The following is a 19,426-nucleotide window of genomic DNA, read 5'->3' on the forward strand; positions in this document are numbered from 1 at the left end:
ATACAAAGTTCTGTGGGAATACTCAAACTTTTCACTGCACGAGTCAAGTGAGTAAATATGATCCCATTTGAACCTTGTTAACCATCCACCGAAGTCCCGGATGCAACTGTTCCTAGTATCACGCCGTGACAGGGCAACTTTCGTTGATGGCGAAGATGGAATTACAGGTGTAACGAGAACAGAGTAGTGATCACTGGACCCAATGTTTGGTAGCTGTATCGGGGATGAAAATGACTTCGGTGAGTTTGTCAAGCACCAATCCAGTACACCAGAGTTTCTTGTAAGCACCTTGACGATCTGCGTAAGGCCGCATGATCGCTTGAATACGAGGTGAAATGTTCGTTGCATTTGGGTTAAAATCGCCAGCAGAACACACAAGACACTCGGGGTGACTGGCCGAGTACGCGTCCACCGTCGCCTGTACGTGGTTGTAAAGGTCATCGTTGTCTGCAGCAGTGACATGGGGAGGATGATAAATTGCACCCACCAATACGACCGAGACCCACCTAGGCAGTCGTAGGGGCCTCAGCTTTAACCACAAACATTCAGATAATATCGAAGGATCCTCGAACTGTGGAAGTGCCTTTGCATGGTATTGAAGAGTAAACAAACACAGCAAGGCCCCCTCCTCGTGAATAGGAGCGGTCCTTTCGAAATACGATGTAGTCATTGATATTGATAGCCGAGTCAGGTATGTTACTAGTGAGCCACGATTCAGTTACGCAGACAACATCAGCTCTATTTTGCCGAGCGACGCATTCGAGCTCATCAACTTTATTAGCCAAGGAGCGCACATTCGAGATAATCAAGGATGGAATGGACGCTCTATGTCTTAACGGGATGTGGGTATCAGGCGCTGGAGAGATGTTTACATCGTTATGCAAATTTGATGGTTCATTCGCGTTAGTTGGATTTGAATTTGAAGGAGCAATGTTGGCACTCTTGCATCTGACCCTAACCTTTTTGCCAGCACGTTTACACCTGTACTTGAAGATACCATTCTCTTTTAGGGTCTTGAAAAATGAGCGGTCCGTCCAAGCCGGTCTAAGTTTGAAAAGACAGTTCCTTGAATAACTTACTGGACGCGTTTGGCGGTTATGCAAATCAAGATGGCGATTCGAATTTCCAGCAATTTCATTCCTGTAGAGGACGGGACGAGAAACAAGGTCAGGACCAGGGTTTTTTAAGACATCAAGGAATACAGTGATGTCAAGAGGAGGATCGTGTCCAGGGATAACAAGCGATCATTCCCAGAAATAAGAGACAACATGGCCGCCACGCATGCGTAATAGTGCACATACAATGTCAAAATGGCTGCCATTTATTATAAGGAAATGTGGGGAGACATCACAATTTATCAAATTCTCTCGTTTCAGAGATTTTGGGCTCACGATGCAGGACTCGAAAAAAAAAAAAACCCTTGCCATTCGAGTGATACACTTTCCGTTCAAACGATGCCAGAGAAAGCCCTATAATTGTTCCTTGGACATTGCACTTTTGTTCGCTTGAGAGCATACAATCCTCCATACATTCTCTGTAATTTCATTGAAATCGGGCATAAAAGTAGTCGTTTAAAAGGTAGAACTGTTCGCCGCATCACAGGTGCAGGACTCGAAATTGGTAAATCGACTATCCTCCCATCAAATTGGCCAATAAAATAGGCAGTAGCGCCTTCCAATCTTGTTCCCCAAGATATAACATTTTATGTAGTTATGCCTAGTTCAGTAACCATTATTGTTGTCTTTAAGATACAGACTGAAGCAAGGAAAACGGTGCGCTCCGCAAGAACAACTTCTCTCCGTTCGTCCGTTCTCCATTTTGTTTTTAAACGGCTCCACGGCTTTATTCTGGGATAGACACAGGGGAATCATAAAGTCTTTCTAAAATAAATTTTTATTTTATTTGCGCATATATATATTTTTTCAACCTCAGCAAGACTGCCGCACTTCCATTATCATTGGACGTATCAAATCAGAGATGCCCCTTGCATGTTTAAATACCGCTAATACTACTTTTATTTGGAATTTTAGTTAACCTGATTAAAAACTTCTAGTGTAACAACAAAAGGGAAGCCCCTGTGCTGGCCGGAATCTCGTTTGTATTTGTGATACCGCTGTTATTCCTCGCTGTTATTCCTAGCAAAATGTGAGCCCAGAGAAACCGCTGGCTAATGTCCCTTATTTCTGGGAATGGTACTACCATGTTTTCCCAACTTGATCGCTGACAGTCTTGTCCTATAAAAGCTCACGCCGGCAAGACGAAGCTTAACACGGAGCTTGGTAGCAGGTATTCCCAGGATCTTGTTTGGAGACCATAGAGACTGATCCACACCGCCAGGAGATGATAATCTGATAACATTGAGTGGACTAAGCCCGTAATAGAGGGCAAAGTATCCAAAAAGGGCGAGAGCAAAAACTCTCGTGGCCGCCATAACCGGCGCCTGCTCAAAGTGAGTTGTCGTGACGCAAATAGTTCAAGGTCGTGACCGAAAGGTGAGATGTTGTTAACGAAAACCTTGAGTGGCCCTCATGTGCATTCGTAGTCACGTGCCTTAGCTTAGTAGAAACTCGGCTTTCGTCGGCTTTTCGCCTTATTGACTTTAATCTTGATTGACTTTAATCTTGCCTACCGAGTATTTAGTGGACTAAAACTGCGCACAGCTTCAAGTATAAAGAGAATTGGTTGGATATATATGTGATTTATCTGATTTACGGCTTTCTCCTCTCAAAAACGCTACGTCAAGTAAGTAACCACTTTTTCGTACAGCCGGCAGCTTTGATGTAATATAAGATTTATAATAATTATTATGTTGGCATCGAGTTTCTATGTACAGTTTTATGACGGGCAAAGCTTGAAAAAGATCTTAAACTCCAATCTTTTAACCAATTAATATTTCAAAGCCAACAAATACAAAGTGTCGTTTCGTAGCTTTTTAATGTTTTTCCCTGCTGTTTAATAGTATACACAAACAAATTCGCTGGAGCAGCGGAAAAGGGTACCAAAGAACTATTGATGATACTTTATTCGTTCTCAAGGGGGAAATTAAAAAAAAAATCTCACAACAAAGGTTTAAAAAGCAAAATCAACCTGTTTTTCTTGTCTGGCTATTTTATTGCACGCAGTGGTCAATGATATTGCAATAATTGCTATTTAATGGAGGCCCCCAATATGTTATGACGTAATGAAAATTAATAATTTCTTCTTGAGTTGAATTGTCAGAGCAATGATTTTTCTATACGACGATAAAAATTATATGCTATCTCAACAATCACTTGGTTTAATAGGCTAACAGTGTTAAAGAAAAACCCGCATCTTAAAGTGTTTCGTATGGGTTAACCCACAGGTAGCCCAGGCTTCTACACTCGCCGTGAGCCTGGGCTATCTGTGGGTAACCTTGAAACAACCTCGAGGCGTAGCAATAAGGGAAGTGCTACTTAATTAATGCCCTTTTTTCTGCTTCAATAAAAAACAACCTCGAGGCGTAGCAATAAGGGAAGTGCTACTTATATTAATGCCCTTTTTTTCTGCTTCAATATCTCCAATTTCAGCTTTATCAATCTGATATTAAAATGGCGATAATTTTGCTGACGTAGTCGTTGTGTAAGTCTGTGATAATAATGACAATGATGAAATAGCTATTTCTGTGCGCTTAGGAGAGGCTATATATAAATTACGAATGTAATAAATAAACGGGAATCTAATCATTTAGATTTTAGGAAAATCTCACGCTGACCCTGACTTTGTCATTTTGTATATCTCACAGTCATGGTGAAACATTGGTGAAGGTTAAAATTGCTATTGAGTAGGAAATGAAAATAATAAGGTTTGATATGAGGGCATGAAGATAGATAAAGTTTAAGTGTGGGACTTCCTTTATTAAACTAGCCCCTAATTTTATTAAACTAGCCCTTATTTTTATTAAACTAGCCCCTATTTTTATTAAACTAGCCCCTATTTTTATTAAACTAGCCCCTATTTTTATTAAACTAGACCCTATTTTTATTAAACTAGACCCTATTTTTATTAAACTAGACCCTATTTTTATTAAACTAGACCCTATTTTTATTAAACTAGACCCTATTTTTATTAAACTAGACCCTATTTTAACCAGTTGTGATGCTGCTCCCCCCGGGCTTGCGTTCTGAAAGACCAACGGCTGATAACCAAAACTATATGAAACTTCCAACTGTTAATTAGAATCATCAAAAGAACAGACATAACACGAAACAGGCGATCACTTCTGTGGAGTTCGCAGGAGAAACTCAACTCAGTTGCCCATTCCAATTGGTTATAGAATTCCACAATTTTTACATTTTGCCGTCTCTTGTACTAAAAATAAATAAAAATCGACAAATCTACTTTAACCCACTGTAAGTTAATAACTATTCTATCCTTATCTTCGGAATAAACACACATACACACAAATACATGGAGAACAAGCAGGATTCGAGGCTGCTCCTGATCTTAAACTATGCAGCCCAAACGCATTAACATCGGAAACGAGAGGGCTTAGGAATTTTTTAAATTCAACTCTAATGGTTGAATAGGAAACGCCCTTACTCATTGAAACGCTCTTTAGACTCAGACTTAATTATTCTCCTGACTAAAGGAGACAAATTATCTTTCTGAGGCAGAGCACTTAGAAGCCTTTCCGTGATGGCTACCGGATTTTGATTTTGTGATTTTGTTAGATCTACTAATCAATATAGAATGGCCTTCTCTAAATTGGTCATTTTTCCTTTTGGGAACTTGGATTAACATATGGTCATCCTTGATAGTGATATCTGATACTTTTATCTTAAGTAGCTCGTCTGCACGGAGTAAACCAGCATAACCGACAAAAACAATAAATAGGAAACGTAATACCGCTAGACTATCATAAGCTTGATAAAAACTAGCAATGTCTCTAACAATATTTAAAGAAATAGGTTTTTTTTGGCTTTACTGGCCTGGCTAATCTACGTTTTGCAGCCTCCAACGCAGTTTTAACAAGATGGTGTTCTGCCGGCAGCGTCTGTAATCCCGCTAGCTTGTGCATCCATGTAATACCGTAGGCAACGCCCTCCACACTCGAGATTCCGACGCCTTTTTGTTCAGCAGACCTGGTCAACTCCGTAAGGAACAATGCTACGTGAAGTGGTTTGGCTGGTAGTGGTTTAACGTCAAACTTGGAGAGAGCCCATGCCCGCCATCTCATCCAACCTGTGTGGTACTTGCGCACTGTTGACTCAGCCTTGGCACCGGGAAGTAGATCAACGAGGCCGGGCAATGACTGCTGAAGACCAATGTCTTTTGGCATGTCTAATATCGAATACCCTTCCATAATATCTGAAAGAAACTGAAAAAATCACAGCATGTGTAGCGACGCATTAATATAATGCGTCCGTCCTTACACCCGAAAGGTGATACAGACACCTAAATGGTGATACGCAAACAGCGTAAGTAAACAACAATTGAAATACCAAACCAAAAAAGGTCCCTGCGCATTCACCGCATTGTTAACGTAAGTGGTTTTAGTACTCTCATATTGCACACCTCATGGTTCTTGCACATCCCCGCATTATGTACACCTAAATGGTGATTGTGTTAGTTCCACATTCACGCTTAAATGATGAAAAATAGAGATGAATTCATGCACCAACTGGTGATGGGCCTGAAACGAGTGGCTAAATGGAAAAATCTAAGCGAAGCGCGATTATATTGAAAGAGGGACAGCCCGAAAAAACGGGGCGTTTGTGCTTGTACGCGACGGCCTGAATTGTTTGAGGACCCCATTTCGCATCGAGAACCCTGAAAACTGATTGATTTACGGACCAGTCATCTTTGTCAACAAATCGACTTAATAGATCAGCACGCTGATTGTACTCGCGAGGGGATCCATTCAACCTCTAACGAAATACCATTCTTGAGACAAATGTCAAAAATGGTCAATGCAATCTGTTGAAGCTCTCGAGAAGGACTACCGATAGAAATAATTCTGGCCGCGCCTTGATTGTCAGTGAATACTTTAGCTTTCTTATTGCGCAGTTGCTGAATATAAGAAAGACACACGTAGTAGACCGCCTTAAGCTCTCTGTAGGTTGAGCTCCGGCCGATATCTTCTTCCGTAAATAGACCGCTGACCGGTGAACCATCAAGAGTAGCTGTATATCCGCCATAACCTGTTTCGCTGGCGTCTGTAAACAAAAGCATGCAAGACGTAGAAGGGGAAGTAAAACGATAACCATTGAAGCAGTCTATGTTAGTATACCAAAAACTAAGCTCCTTCTTAAGGCTTGGCGTAAAACGAACAATAGAATCCCATGATGATCTTGACTCAATAGTATGATACATCTGACGAGTTAACAATCGCGAGATATGCCAGACAGCTAACGCGCATGACATTACGGTACCAGCGATCCTAGCAAGGAATCTTTGAGAACAATAACCATCCGAAAGAGCAGCATCCAGGAAACCTTTGAGTTTCTGAAGTTTTTTATTCGGAATAAAGAACTTCATAGCTATTGTATCAATTACAAATCCGAGCCATTCTCCCGCTTGCATAGGAACCCAATGAGATTTATCCATGTTACTGAGAAAACCTGAAGATTCGAGATCTTTGCGCTGAATAGTACTAGTCACTTGAGCCGATAACTTGTCTGACTGGCTACCCAAACCGTCGTCCAAATATAAAAAACTCACGTGTCCCATAGAGCGCCACCTTTTGACCAAAGGACGGGGAAATTTGGTGAAACAAAAACATGCAGAGCTCAAGCCAAAGGGCAAAACGGTAAACGTAAAATATCTACGAGTGCCATCACTGAACACCCAAGAAAACCCCAGATATTGCTAGCAGAAATTCTATACAGCATGGCCGCCGAGCATGCGCGCTGCTTTCCCTGTTGGACTTTAAATATATTTCTGCGATCACCTTACATATAGAGAACTGTATGAGAATACAAACGCTAGTATACTTTACTCGGTTTTATTGAGAAAGCCGTTAAACCTTTTACGGTTGCAAACGGCAGACTATCAACAATACAACTTCATTGGTATATGGTAGAAATTACACACGATTTCGATGAAAATAAACTGTTCGCATTCCCCTTCAAACGCCGATACCTTTATTTACTTATTTCCGCCATGCTTGCCTCTAAAATGTGCTCGAGTCGCAATACACAGGCCGTTCCTCTCGCTCGATAGTACATCCTCCTCCATTTGCAAACGTCGAGTTCGAACACGAAGATATAGTACTCGCTAAAAGTCAAAATAATTCCTCCATACTTGATTGAAATCTTGTTCGCAAATGAGTCTGGAAATGTTCAATATTTGTTGAGTCCATATAGAGAAGAACAATAACACTCCGAGGTCCATTTCGGCAAGAATCAAGCCATATTTTCGGTAGAAGCAAAGGCTGTTTATGATCGGCCATCTTGTTCCCACAATGCAAACTGTTTAATGCTTTGTGACCTAGCCTTTGTTCTATTTTCAGGTTATTAAGTATTCCAAACCTAGAAAGGATATCTAGATTACTTACGCAATGTCGGACCTTTTCGGTAAAATTCAAGCTCAAGAGCTACAAAATATCAAAATAAGCGAGCCAAGCTTATCATACGCTGCAAAATCCTCTGCTAGAAAGGTTATTTTCGCCTTGGATATACCCTATCCTCTGTTTAAAATCTGGCACGAACGTGTACAAAGTTTTTTTCGCCAAGTTGAAAATTCTACCGGAAGTGAGGAAGAAAAAAGCAAATTACTCCTCAAATACCCATTTGTGGCACTTTTAGAACATTCTCTGCCTGAATGTTGCTTCTGTTTTTCCTCTGACGACAATGTTAGAAGAGAAATAAATGACAGTTTACGAAAAAACTGTGCAATAATTGTACAGAAGTACAGGGCATCTAGAGGCATGGCAAGAATGAAATTAGATGGACTTTCAAAGAAGTTCCATGTCTTTCAAGGCCAAACAGAACCTTTAAAAAAACTCCAGGATGAAATTGTCAACTGGAAAGCTAGATGCCATAATCTGGAAGCAACATCCTCAGAACTTTACAAGGAAATGCAGAGTGTGCTCATGGAGTCCAAGAGGAAGGACAACATTATACAAGACCTCTCAAAAACAAACAAAGAGCTTGCCAGTTATATTGATCAGCTTGAGAGGTCTCAGAATCTTCAATACCAAGGGAAGTCACTGCATGAAGCTAAAAACAAGCAGAGGACTCTAAAAGAATTTCTTAGCAGAGCAAATCTTGCCCTATGGTTTGCCAAAGCCTTTGGTATTGAAGTAACTTCGGTAAGTGTCACTGAAACTGAATCTGGGCAGGTCCATCAACTGAGTGCTGGTGATGCTTCAACATCAACTGAATCTGAAGATGGCCAAGGAACCAATCAGTATGATAGACTTAGTGATGATGAAAAGGGGCAAGTACAGGAGGTTTTATTCCTCTTAGACAAATATTGTGTTGGGGATAATTTTTACCATGAGCTCTCAATGATTTCAAATGGTCTGCCAAAATCTTATCTAATCAAACAGTGCAGAGATAACTACATTGAAGACCTCCCTAATAATTACCTTGGCTCAAAATGTTCATTTGCTGAGCTTCTAACCATTCATGCAGCTGACTTTCTTGACAATAATCCTGATTTTGATTATGCTAATGAGACACTTAAGGTAAAAATTAATGGAGATGGAGCTAGGATGACAAGAAATTCCAATTTTATTTTTTTAACTTTCTCTATTTTACAAACAGGAGCTAACGTAATGTCTGCTAAAGGTAACAGAAACATTGCAGCTGTTAATGCTTCCGAATCATACACCACCTTAAAGGAAGCCTTTAGTGTCACTTTTGAGGAGATTAACAACTTCATTGCTTCTGGTAAATTAACAGTCAATGATAAAACAATTAACTTGGAGTTTTTTCTTGGTGGTGATTATAAATTTGTGTTACTAATGCTTGGTCTTAAAGGTGCAACTGCTAACTATGCATGTGCTTGGTGTAAAATTCATAAGGATGATAGCTGGAAAACTGATAATGATTTTCATTCCTTTAATAAATCTCCAATGTCAAGATCTCTCAAGGAAATTAAAGAGCTATGTAAGAAATCAACAGATAATTACTGTTGTGGAGCAGAGCCTTAATATTGAGCTTGATCATGTGATTGTTGACTAATTACACTTGATGCTGCGAGTAACAGATGTACTAACTAAAAATCTTGTCTATCAGGCAATTGACAGAGATAAAAAGGATGACTTTGACAAAAAAAGAGGGGAGGGAAAAGGTATCCATCTCAAAAAGCTAGTTTCCACCATACGGTCTTTGGGCATTTCTTTCGATGTTTGGGAACAGCTAAATGCTGATAAGTCATCAAGTGGTAAATATGATTTCACAAGTTTAACAGGATCAAACAAAAAAACACTTCTCAGTCAATTGCCTGATAAACTGCATGATTTGCTAACCCTTGACAGCAGGGATAAGGTAACTCAACTGTGGAGAGATTTTAATAATATTTACATACAAATTACTAACATGGAGCTTAACATTTTGCCAGAAATAATTGCTGACCAAGTTAAGGAATGGATTGATTTGTTTTGCTCATGCAGAACTGTGGCAGAAGGTTACGAGAGGGCTCATGTTACTCCTTACATGCACATTCTTTTTGCCCATGTTCCCTTTTTTGTTGAAAAATACAAATGTATTAAAATATTTACTGGACAAGGGGTTGAAAAAAATAACGATGTAGCTAGATCTGTCCTCCACAGGAAATCTAATAAATGGGATTCTGTGGGGGACATTCATAAACAAGAATTTAGACAATGGGAACTCAAACACAAGGAGAGAGAGAAGAGAAAATATGAAAAAAAAAGTACTTACTGGAATGAAGAAATAAAAACTACCAGACAAAAAAGGAGAAAAACTAATACTGAAACCCCTGACATGGAACCCTCAACTTCAGCAGACACTTCCTCAGTAGACCAACCTGAACAAGTAGACCCCAAATCAATGACTGTCAAACAGTTGAGGGAACACTTAAAAGCCAGAGGTTTAAAAGGCTTAAGCAAAAAAAGTAAAACTGAATTAGTAGAGATTTTCCTAAATTCTCCAAGAGAATAGTCATCTACTGTATGTCATTAAAGTAGTCAATATCTAGAATGTAAATTATATATGTAAATAGAATATCATACTTTTAAAAGTGCCAGAAGGTAATTGTGATATGGCACTATATAAATATACATATTATCATTATTATTCTACATGTATATATTTAAATTGTAAAAGGTTCTCTAATAAAATCAAATGTAATTTTCTCAGTATACATTCTTTGTTTATCTTCTACAACAGAATTATCAACTACTTTATAGCACTTAATAGATTTGCTTAAAAAGGTTTTCATTTTGACAGGATACGAAATTTTAACCCCATCCCCATTCTTATCTAGATATACGTCCCACTCCCTTGGAAAATTACAAACCCTAAAATCATTGCTGCTAAGCAAAATATGTTTCCCATCCCTTGATTTTATACCCTTGCCACTAAAACAATATCGAAAACAATCATGATGAAATTCTATTGAAACAGGCACCCTAGTTCTTCTCTTAAGCTTTGCCTCCATCGCCTCTCTCAGCCGATCTAAATTGCCTTGAAGGCGTGAAGTCTCCACTTGTGGGCTGTCAAAATTCCTAAGGTGGAAACAAAACAAAAAAAGATTTAAGACTTGCTCGTTTTTCTAACTCGAAAGGCTTCGCTGACACTAAAGAAAGGGGAATCCTTTCTGATGCAATTTTGTAAAATACATGCCTAACAAGATCAGCACTCAGATAATCTTCGTCCACCCAAGAACTCTCATAGGCACTGTATCCTGTCCACTTTAAGAGATATTGTGTCTACAATAGGACAATTTAATGTTCTTTGGTCATACTTGAATAACAAGTTCACATGCACTAGACCTATCTCACTACTCTTTACAGCCTATTTACAACATCTAAGTGGGCTAAACCAAAACGTTTAACTACCAGAAAATAATCGTAGTCAGGTAATCAAGTAAATTGAAGGTTCGGAATACATTGTTGAGCGTGGAACCTGAACTATTATAATATAAGCAAGGTAAATTTTCCGGTAACTTACCTTTCCATTGTTTATTTGCCGTGAAACAACTCTTTCAACGGGATAAAATGTTGGATCCCCATTCCTCCGTGTCTTTTTTCTTTTTTGAATGCCTCCCCACAACAGTTCACCCGAATTTGCCTCGTTAAGTTGACGATAAAAGCCGTCTCCTTCGCGAAGTCGCTTCTCTTCCGCCATTTTGAATAATAAATCACATCTGAACTGCACATGCGCAAATCAATTAAAAAATAAAATGAGCGCCCGCGCTGATAACCGCTGACTGTATAGGATTTCTACTAATTTCTTCATCTATATCAACATGATGATAACCGGATTTTAAATCCCATGTAAAGAACCAATTTCCCTCTTCTATGACCTGTGATAATGAACGTAAATCTTCATACTTAAATATTTGTTTCACTAGGTACCCATTAACATGTCTCAGATCGATAACTAGACGAAGTTTTTCCCTTCCGCAACGGTTAAGGGATTAACGCAATACGGTGCTTTATCATGCTCAACTATACATTGGTTGATAAGCAACTCATAAATGGCTTTTGAAACAAAATCTTTGTTTCTTAAAGACGACAAATTATTGTTCGAAAAACAACGAGAAGGGTACATACCGAAAGGCAAGCGATAACCTATTTCAATCATTCTAAGAACAAATTCTGGAGCATCAATCGTGTCACGCCAAAAATTGACAGCTCGTTTTACACGACCCTTAACCGTTTCACTTTTCGGTGTATCAGTATACTCGCCCAATTGGCTCTTAAAAATAGCAGAAAAACTCTGGTCATACTCAACCTCGTTACTCCCGCCACCTTCTAGTCCTTTAGAGGGCGTCGACGCTGCCGCTCCGGTTCGATTAGGCTTCTCACAGAAAGCACTCAGATGACCAAATTCCCCACACTAATAATGAAAAGATAAATAAAATATCACGAATGAACTGGTATCATGAAATAAAACTTTCCACTGAAGTTTAGTCTCGTCGCTTACGTGTCGAGAGCCGAAGAACGAACACAGCGTGAATTACACACATACCAACACTATGCACTTGTACACCTTGTACACCAACACTTGTACGCAAACAATAGATTCCTTTCGAAACGTGCAGAATACAAATAACTGCTAAACTGCGTTACCGCAGTTATTTATTTAGAGGTGCCACTTAGTTATTGTTTTAAACAATTAAATTACACTTTATGTGCCCACTCACTAATCGCAAGCCAATCTTTGCGCAATGTCTCTAAGTCGGGGGCATCTGTTGGCATCTGAGCATTTTATTTATGATATTTGTTTGTAGATTACCTGTTTTTTTTTTTTTTTTTTTCAATTAGTCTGATAAGTGCCCTAACGACAAGACTTGGGACTACTATTGACTTAGCATAATTACAGACATTCGATTTTCTTTTTCAATAGCCATACTTTTTAAGGGATTATTTGGAGAGTATTTTAATTCATTTGTTATTTCATTTTGTTAAGCAGAATCTAGAATCGCTTACCCTATCTTAACAAATAATAGAATTCTTCGAGCTCACTAAGTTGACAATTCACTAGGTTATTTGAATAAATTGAAATCTTTCGGACATTAAGTCCAATGAGGACCTTTCCCGGCTGTCGGGCATTTAGCCACTGCTTTAATGGTTTGTAACTATAAGCTAACCCAATCTAGGTTTGCTAGTTTCATTCACTTATTATTTTCGTCAGGTGAGTCTCAAGTCTTATATTTTCAACAAAAACTTCTTTCATTGGAAAACAAATATCCCCGGATCTAGGCGGGTTCCACTAACCAACGTCGAACGTTAAAGGTAGGAAACCTTTTTTAATCATTTTTCTTCTTTCGCAAGTAAGTAAACAAATCGCTTCACAGAACCACGTCTTGATCTATGGGGGGGGGGGGGGGGGGGGGGGGGGGGGGGAGGGGGTAAATAATTGATCACATGATGCGCTTGGCCGGAATCCAATCAGAAGCATATTCTCTGACGATGGTATTGATTGTTTTAGTATTTCTCATAAGTAATAATAGCATTTTAAAACAAGTATTGAATGACACCAGATGCTGTTTCGTGATGTTATACTCATTAGAAAAAATAGAGTTAATTATACATATTTATGAGATACAGGTTCTGTTATGACGTTTTTAACACGGATCTTCCTAAAAATCTTTGCGCATTTAGTAGAAATCTAAGTGAGGCCTTTCACAAAGAAATACAAATTAATCTTTGTTACAGAGCGTGAAAAACTATTGAATTCGTTGAAATAAGTATTTCATTGGCACATGGAATGTATATATAGTGCGTCTCATTTTGAACTTAAGAATAAACTTTTTTTTTAGTATTGGTAAATTTAACAGATCTCTACCAAAATAAAAAAACATATACCAGCCTTGAGAAACCCATGTTGATAAGAAATACTCGTCGATAAAAATGGTTCTCTAAGGATTTATTTCACTAGGACGCAAGAGAAAACGCAGCGCACAAATGAGTATCGGCCAAACTCAAGACTAAAGCGTTCGTGTTACAGAGCACCACTAGCTAAAGCACCAAATTGGTGATCTCAGGCAAATTCTCAAAGCACCACATGCTGAATAACTACTCTCGCCGTTTATCGCCAGATTGCACCAACATGGAGTCTTGTTTTGTCAGCTTTGTCGGTACTGACAATTCGACAATGCGTTTCACGGCAGATAACCACTGCACAGAGAACTGACAAATTGAAACTGACCAATTTTGTCGACCTGTCAACTGACAAGTCGACAAACGCGTTTAAAGGCGCATGACCACCGCCCAGAGCGCTGACAAATCGACACTGACAAATTTTGTCGACCTGTTGACTGACAAATCGACAAATGCGTTCCAAAACCTGGTGGTTTTGTGCCTTCAAACGCGTTTTTCGATTTGTCAGTACTGACAAAGCTGACAAAACAAGACTCCATGTTGGTGCAATCTGGCGATAAACGCCGAGAGTAGTGATTCATGTGGTGCTTTGAGAATTTGCCTGAGATCACCAATTTGGTGCTTTAGCTAGTGGCAATGGACGCCATCTTGGTGCTCTGTAACACCGAGAAAATACCAGGATATCTTATTTACGTCGTTGTTATAAGAGTATAACGATGGTGTGAAACACCCAGCAGTCCAATAGCCTCCTTTGCAGCCGCTCTCTGGGGGGGGGAGGGGGGGGGCGGGGGGCTATCTCTTAGGGTGTGTTTTAGGATTTTTCCGATTCTGCTATCTTTAAGGGGTTTCCAATCGCTCGAAACGTATTTTACAATAACCCAGTTTCGAGTTCCGTTGTGCCTGCTGGTCATAGGCACAGAGGACGCATAAATACAGTGCAAGCCTCGGTTTCAATTGAATCGATTGCAATACCAGCGGAATCATGAAGTATTCACAGGTTTTTGCTTTGTTTTATTCCAAGTTCCAGAGGATTCTCGCTGGTATGCGCATGAAATTTGCCTCAAGTCGAGGCTTACACTGTATTTATGCATCCTTAGTCTGTAAGTCCAGCGGTCATAGTGGAACTAGAAATTGGGCTATTAACCACAAGTCAACTGATCGGTTAATACTTTCGACTTTTTTGTCGGTAACATAACAATACAGGATCCATCAGCCAATTAAAACGAGCATTGTTTTTAATGCTATCTTTAAGGGTTAAAAATTCCTTTGACCACACCCAATGTGTTATCTCTTAGGGGTGAGTTTTTTTTCTCACGAGCATTTTAACTGCCGATTTTAGAAAAGCTTTAAAATGGAGGAGGCCGGCGCGAGAATATTTTCCGTTGACTGCAGAAAACGATAGAGAGGTATTATAAGGGATCGTTATCACTCCAATTGCTCGTCTCTAAGCAGAGAGAAATGCTTGAATTCGCTGGGTCTTTTTATCCTTTGCAATACAATCCATAAAGTTTCGAACCTCTGTAATTTCCTCTCCAGCCTTCTAACGCGAACAGGCAATGTATTGTTTTCTATTGCTGTGTCTCTTTCTTTTCCCAATAACTGGCATTGTTGTGGTAAGGGGACTATAATTGATTGCCAAAGCTATTGAATTTCCTAAATTGTTAAAAATTCCTTACTTTTTAAAGTCCTTTCTTTTTTTTTTTAATGATTGCCGGTTCGTGCGAATGAATATAACATTTGCTTTATTGACTTGTAGTATGCGCTAGCAAATGTATTTTACCATTTTGGCATATTTTGAAAAGCTCACAATACGTATTTTTTTGCCCGTTATTGATATATACTTTATCAAACGATACTGTGGCAACTATAAAATTGTTTAGCCCAGTTATACACATTATTATTATATTTCTAATGTAACTGATGTGTTATAAAGTGGCAAACGCGTCTTGCACCAATGTAAGGCTTCGATTATTTAAAATGTCATTTTTCCACAGGCCTCCCGCCATGGCTGACGAACACCAAGATGTTGGTACAGCATATTGGGTCACGATGACTGTGATCCTGACCCTGGGAGTTATCGTGAATATTGCAGCGCTATGGATATGTTTTCGGCCCGAGAACCGCAAAAAAGAAATAACACCGCTGATAGCTAACATCGCGGTCGCAGACCTGATTCTAATAACCTGCGGTCACACTTCTACACATCTGCGCGGCGCAGCCTTACAAAGGAACGAACCGCCGTGCATGTGGATTGCGATTCTCAACGGGATTGTTGGCATAGTGACAATAGTTACCATGGCATCGATCAATATACTTCTTCTCCGTAAAATGCAGTCTGTCGTAATGGTGAATCTGCCTGCCTGCCGCATGGCCGCGCTCATAGCTTGTATCTGGGGGTACTCTATAAGCGTCATGTCCACACCCCTCTTAGGGTGGGGAAGCTTTTATCCTGGTAAATCAAGTGCTAACTGCGAGCCCGAGTGGACGTCACGTGGCCTCGGGGATATTTCCTACAATGTGACCCTTCTTGTTACGGCCTTTGTCTTCCCGATGGCAGTCATCATCTACACATTCTATCGGATTAAAAGGTTTAGCCATTGCATGTACATGACGTATGCCCATCAGCAGCGGGTCTGGGGCAAAGGTTCAGACCCTTGGGTTGTCAATGGATAGTTTTATGTGCGAAAGTTTCCATACAGAATCCCCCTTTTAGGTGCATGCCCCTATCACTTTTACTACAAAAAGACCCATAGAATTAAGGAGTTGCATGTTCCCCTTAACGCTCTAACTGGTGTGCAATCTATCAAGGAAACTGCCCGAAAGCCGCCAAATGTAGCTTTTTGTGCGCCCCATTCTTGTGAAATGGGTTATATGCCATTATGTAACATTTAAGGTTGGTCAATGGGCATCCTGTACCGAGACTAATAAATACTATTATTAATCAATAATCAATAATTTAGATCTGTCCATGTGACACGTTCAAACCACAATTATCAAAACAATACTTATTATATTTGGGTGATTATTTGGGTTATTCTGCATGATTTCTACTGTTTTAGTGCTTCTAAAAGAAACGCTTATTTTAATCTTTGCCATTCAAGTACCCCTTTAAGAATATCATTTTTCCTTTTAGGCGACTGCGTAACGAGATCCCCACGGCATTCCCTCAAGGAAGACGGCGCATGTACACCACCCTGTCACGCATGATGGTCGGGGTCACGGTCGCCTTTACACTCAGCTGGTCTCCTTATGCCATCCTGTCAGTTATCTCCATGGTGACAGGACGCCCAATCATTCACGTCGTCCCCTCCCTGATGGCTAAGTCTTCAGTGATGTACACTCCCATCGTGTACATCGCCTTTAGCAGAAGTTTTAGGTCCGCGGTGAATGCATTGTACTCATTGTTGACAAGAACCAAAATGCGTCCTATCGTCATCAAAAGTCCAGCTGTGATCTACAGAGTCCGTGAGGCCAAAATCGAGTACGTCTCGCATGTCTCTAATCCCTTAGTGTTACCCGCGCACGCTTCACGGGATTGAGAGTCGATCGGGAGCACGTAGGGAAAAGTTGGATCGCACAGAAATAGAAGTAGTTGATGCACGTTGAGAGGAATAGAAATAGGTCGCTCAAAGTTAGAAATATCCATCCTCAAACACCTGAACTGGTTTTCGCATGAGAGATAACAATGGATTGCTCACATGTAACGAGAGATGGCAAACGATTTCGCACTTGCGTGAGAAATAGCACCAATTTGCGCACACGAAGGAGAGGACTACATTGGAGTGCACTGACGCACGAAGTAATAGCAACAGATTGCGCACACAAAAGGAGGGATTGCACAGGATTGAGCAGACTTGGGGAGTATGGCAACAGACTGCGCACACAAAGCAAGAAAATCCAATATATTGTGCACTCCTCGTAGGGAGAAATTGCAATATACCCCGCTACCCCTACATTGCTAAGAAAACATCTGGGACCACATTGGCAAAAAAAATTGTATTCAAAATTCAAACGCCATTGTGAACAGACAAGCAACAAGCCGAGACCGTATGGGTCGTCGTATAACTTTTAATCTAACAGCTCATTTGCAAGGCAACTCGGAAAAAAAACATTCTCGACTTTCTGAAAAGCTCCACTGCTCTGGCACTAGCTTCCGCATTCTCAAATTTCCGAACAGTTTTTTACGTCATTGTTTGGTGGGAATCGGTTAACAGGCAGGACGCATATCTATGTGCTGCTCTGAAGTCTTGCATTCATTCTTATGTTAACTGCAATCTTTGTCCACATTGCGGTCGTCGCTTTGCCGTTGTAATGATAGTGTTGCTAGGGGTGCCCTTGTACAGCGATCGCCTGAGGTACTCACTCTATGTCTTCTACGCAATATCTTCCTAACCTCTTTTCTAAACTCCTCACTCGAGGCACTGTACAAAATGGGGTTGATAGCACTTGCTGATATAAACATATAGGAAGCAACCACGTAGAAAGGCTGCGAGAACTGATCGTGAATAGCCTTCATAATTGATACGGTCGAAAACGGAGTCACTCGAAGCGTGAACACAGCTACAAGGAAAAATAACGTCCGTGTACTTTTTATCTCTTGAGCCTGAACTTGTGAATCTGCCACTAGAAGGTTGTGTTTGCGGATGTGTCGCCAGATTTTGAAGTAACAAACGCAAGTGATATTCCATGGAAGGAACATGAAAACAGTGGACATCGTTCCATAATGATAATAGATCAACTTATTGTGGTCAAGCGTACAAGTGAATAACCCTGGATGGAACTTGAACTGTAATGTAATCATGAAAGAAGTGACTCCCAAAAGAGTGAAGAATAAGGATACGCCGACTTTTTGTACAAATTCTGTCGCACCACCTTGCAGTATCGGCTCGCCGCTATCAAAGCAAACAGGAACACACTTTCTATTCCGTAACTATAAATAATAAAACCTATAACCTGGCAAGTAATGGGGCCAAAATTCCATGCCCCGGAAATGGCTACATAGGAGATGAAACTGAATGCTAACAAGACTACAATTATTTCTATGAAAGCTAAGCTGAAGATGTAGATATTTGAGGGTGTCTGAAGACGTCTGTTCCTTGCTGCGAATAGCACAACAACATTTCCCACAAGTGCTATCAAGTTTATACTGAAAGACACCACGCTTTCTATTATAACTGTTGTCTTATCTCTGTTCTGAAGCTTTTGAAACATCAGTTTTTCCATGACTAAGGGTGAAAGCTCGATAGATAGAAAGCTTTGTATATAAGCGGACACAGGTGTTATGGCACGCCTCGCTAATTTCCATGGTATTTAAATTAATAATAGTGGAAGTGAAATTGGTTTTTCGTTAGAATAATAGCGGTGTCTTTTCTATAGCGGTGTCTATCCTGCGCCAATTATTACGTTGCCATTTTTACAATACGTCGTGTTTGACCTCTAAGAGCGATATCGCAAATAAGACAGAAGCAGTTTGCTAAAAAATTGCTGCCATAGCCACTTAGAAATTAAAAGCCCTTGCGAAAAAAAATGATATGTTGCGAAAAAAGAATAAAAAAAATTGTAAGAACTCTGCAAGTGCAGATACGTGTCATGTGGTTTGTGACAGACATGCGGCTGGAAGGCAGGTGGTCCTTTAATGAAAAAGTCGTGCGCTTTTGCGTTTGAGTTAAGGGAATAAAGTAGATATATGGCTCGTTCTCTTTTCAATGCATTGCGAACTTTGACAATGGGGTTTCCAGGTTATGCCGTGCTGTATAACCTGGTGTTCGCTTGAGGCATGGCTATTGAAAAGGAAAAATTCTTCAAGCGGACGTGTCCTAGCGCGATGTGTGCCCTTATCGCGCTAGGACAACTGAAGTGCTCGTTTGGGAGAATAGAGGATTTTAAGTGGAAGCTGAAAACTTTCCTTTAAACACTGAAACTCTTTTGCCAGACAGTAAATTGGTA

At 40.0% G+C, this 19,426-nt stretch overlaps 2 protein-coding genes across 3 annotated transcripts; one reads left to right on the forward strand and one right to left on the reverse strand.

Moving 5' to 3' along the window:
• The first annotated feature begins 1,497 nt into the window (after positions 1-1,497).
• Positions 1,498-19,059, forward strand: LOC5519253 (opsin-VA). Its single transcript, XM_048733417.1, has 3 exons — positions 1,498-2,492; positions 15,475-16,068; positions 16,614-19,059. Exons 2-3 carry the CDS (start codon positions 15,485-15,487, stop codon positions 17,017-17,019), a joined length of 990 nt encoding a protein of 329 aa, XP_048589374.1. The 5' UTR covers positions 1,498-2,492; positions 15,475-15,484; the 3' UTR covers positions 17,020-19,059.
• Positions 10,221-11,318, reverse strand: LOC5496557 (testis-specific chromodomain protein Y 1). 2 transcript variants are annotated; one of them, XM_048733418.1, is made up of 3 exons: positions 11,103-11,318; positions 10,776-10,861; positions 10,221-10,657 (listed from the first exon to the last, which is right to left on the reverse strand). In XM_048733418.1, exons 1-3 carry the CDS (start codon positions 11,277-11,279, stop codon positions 10,243-10,245), a joined length of 678 nt encoding a protein of 225 aa, XP_048589375.1. In that variant the 5' UTR covers positions 11,280-11,318; the 3' UTR covers positions 10,221-10,242. The 2 variants fall into 2 exon arrangements, 1 of the variants encoding a protein (XP_048589375.1); XR_007313950.1 differs by lacking the exon at positions 10,776-10,861 and having other exon boundaries at positions 10,258-10,657.
• Positions 19,060-19,426: the final 367 nt, after the last annotated feature.

This window comes from Nematostella vectensis, chromosome 10 (assembly GCF_932526225.1).
Source record: "Nematostella vectensis chromosome 10, jaNemVect1.1, whole genome shotgun sequence".
Taxonomy (NCBI): Eukaryota; Metazoa; Cnidaria; class Anthozoa; order Actiniaria; family Edwardsiidae; genus Nematostella; species Nematostella vectensis.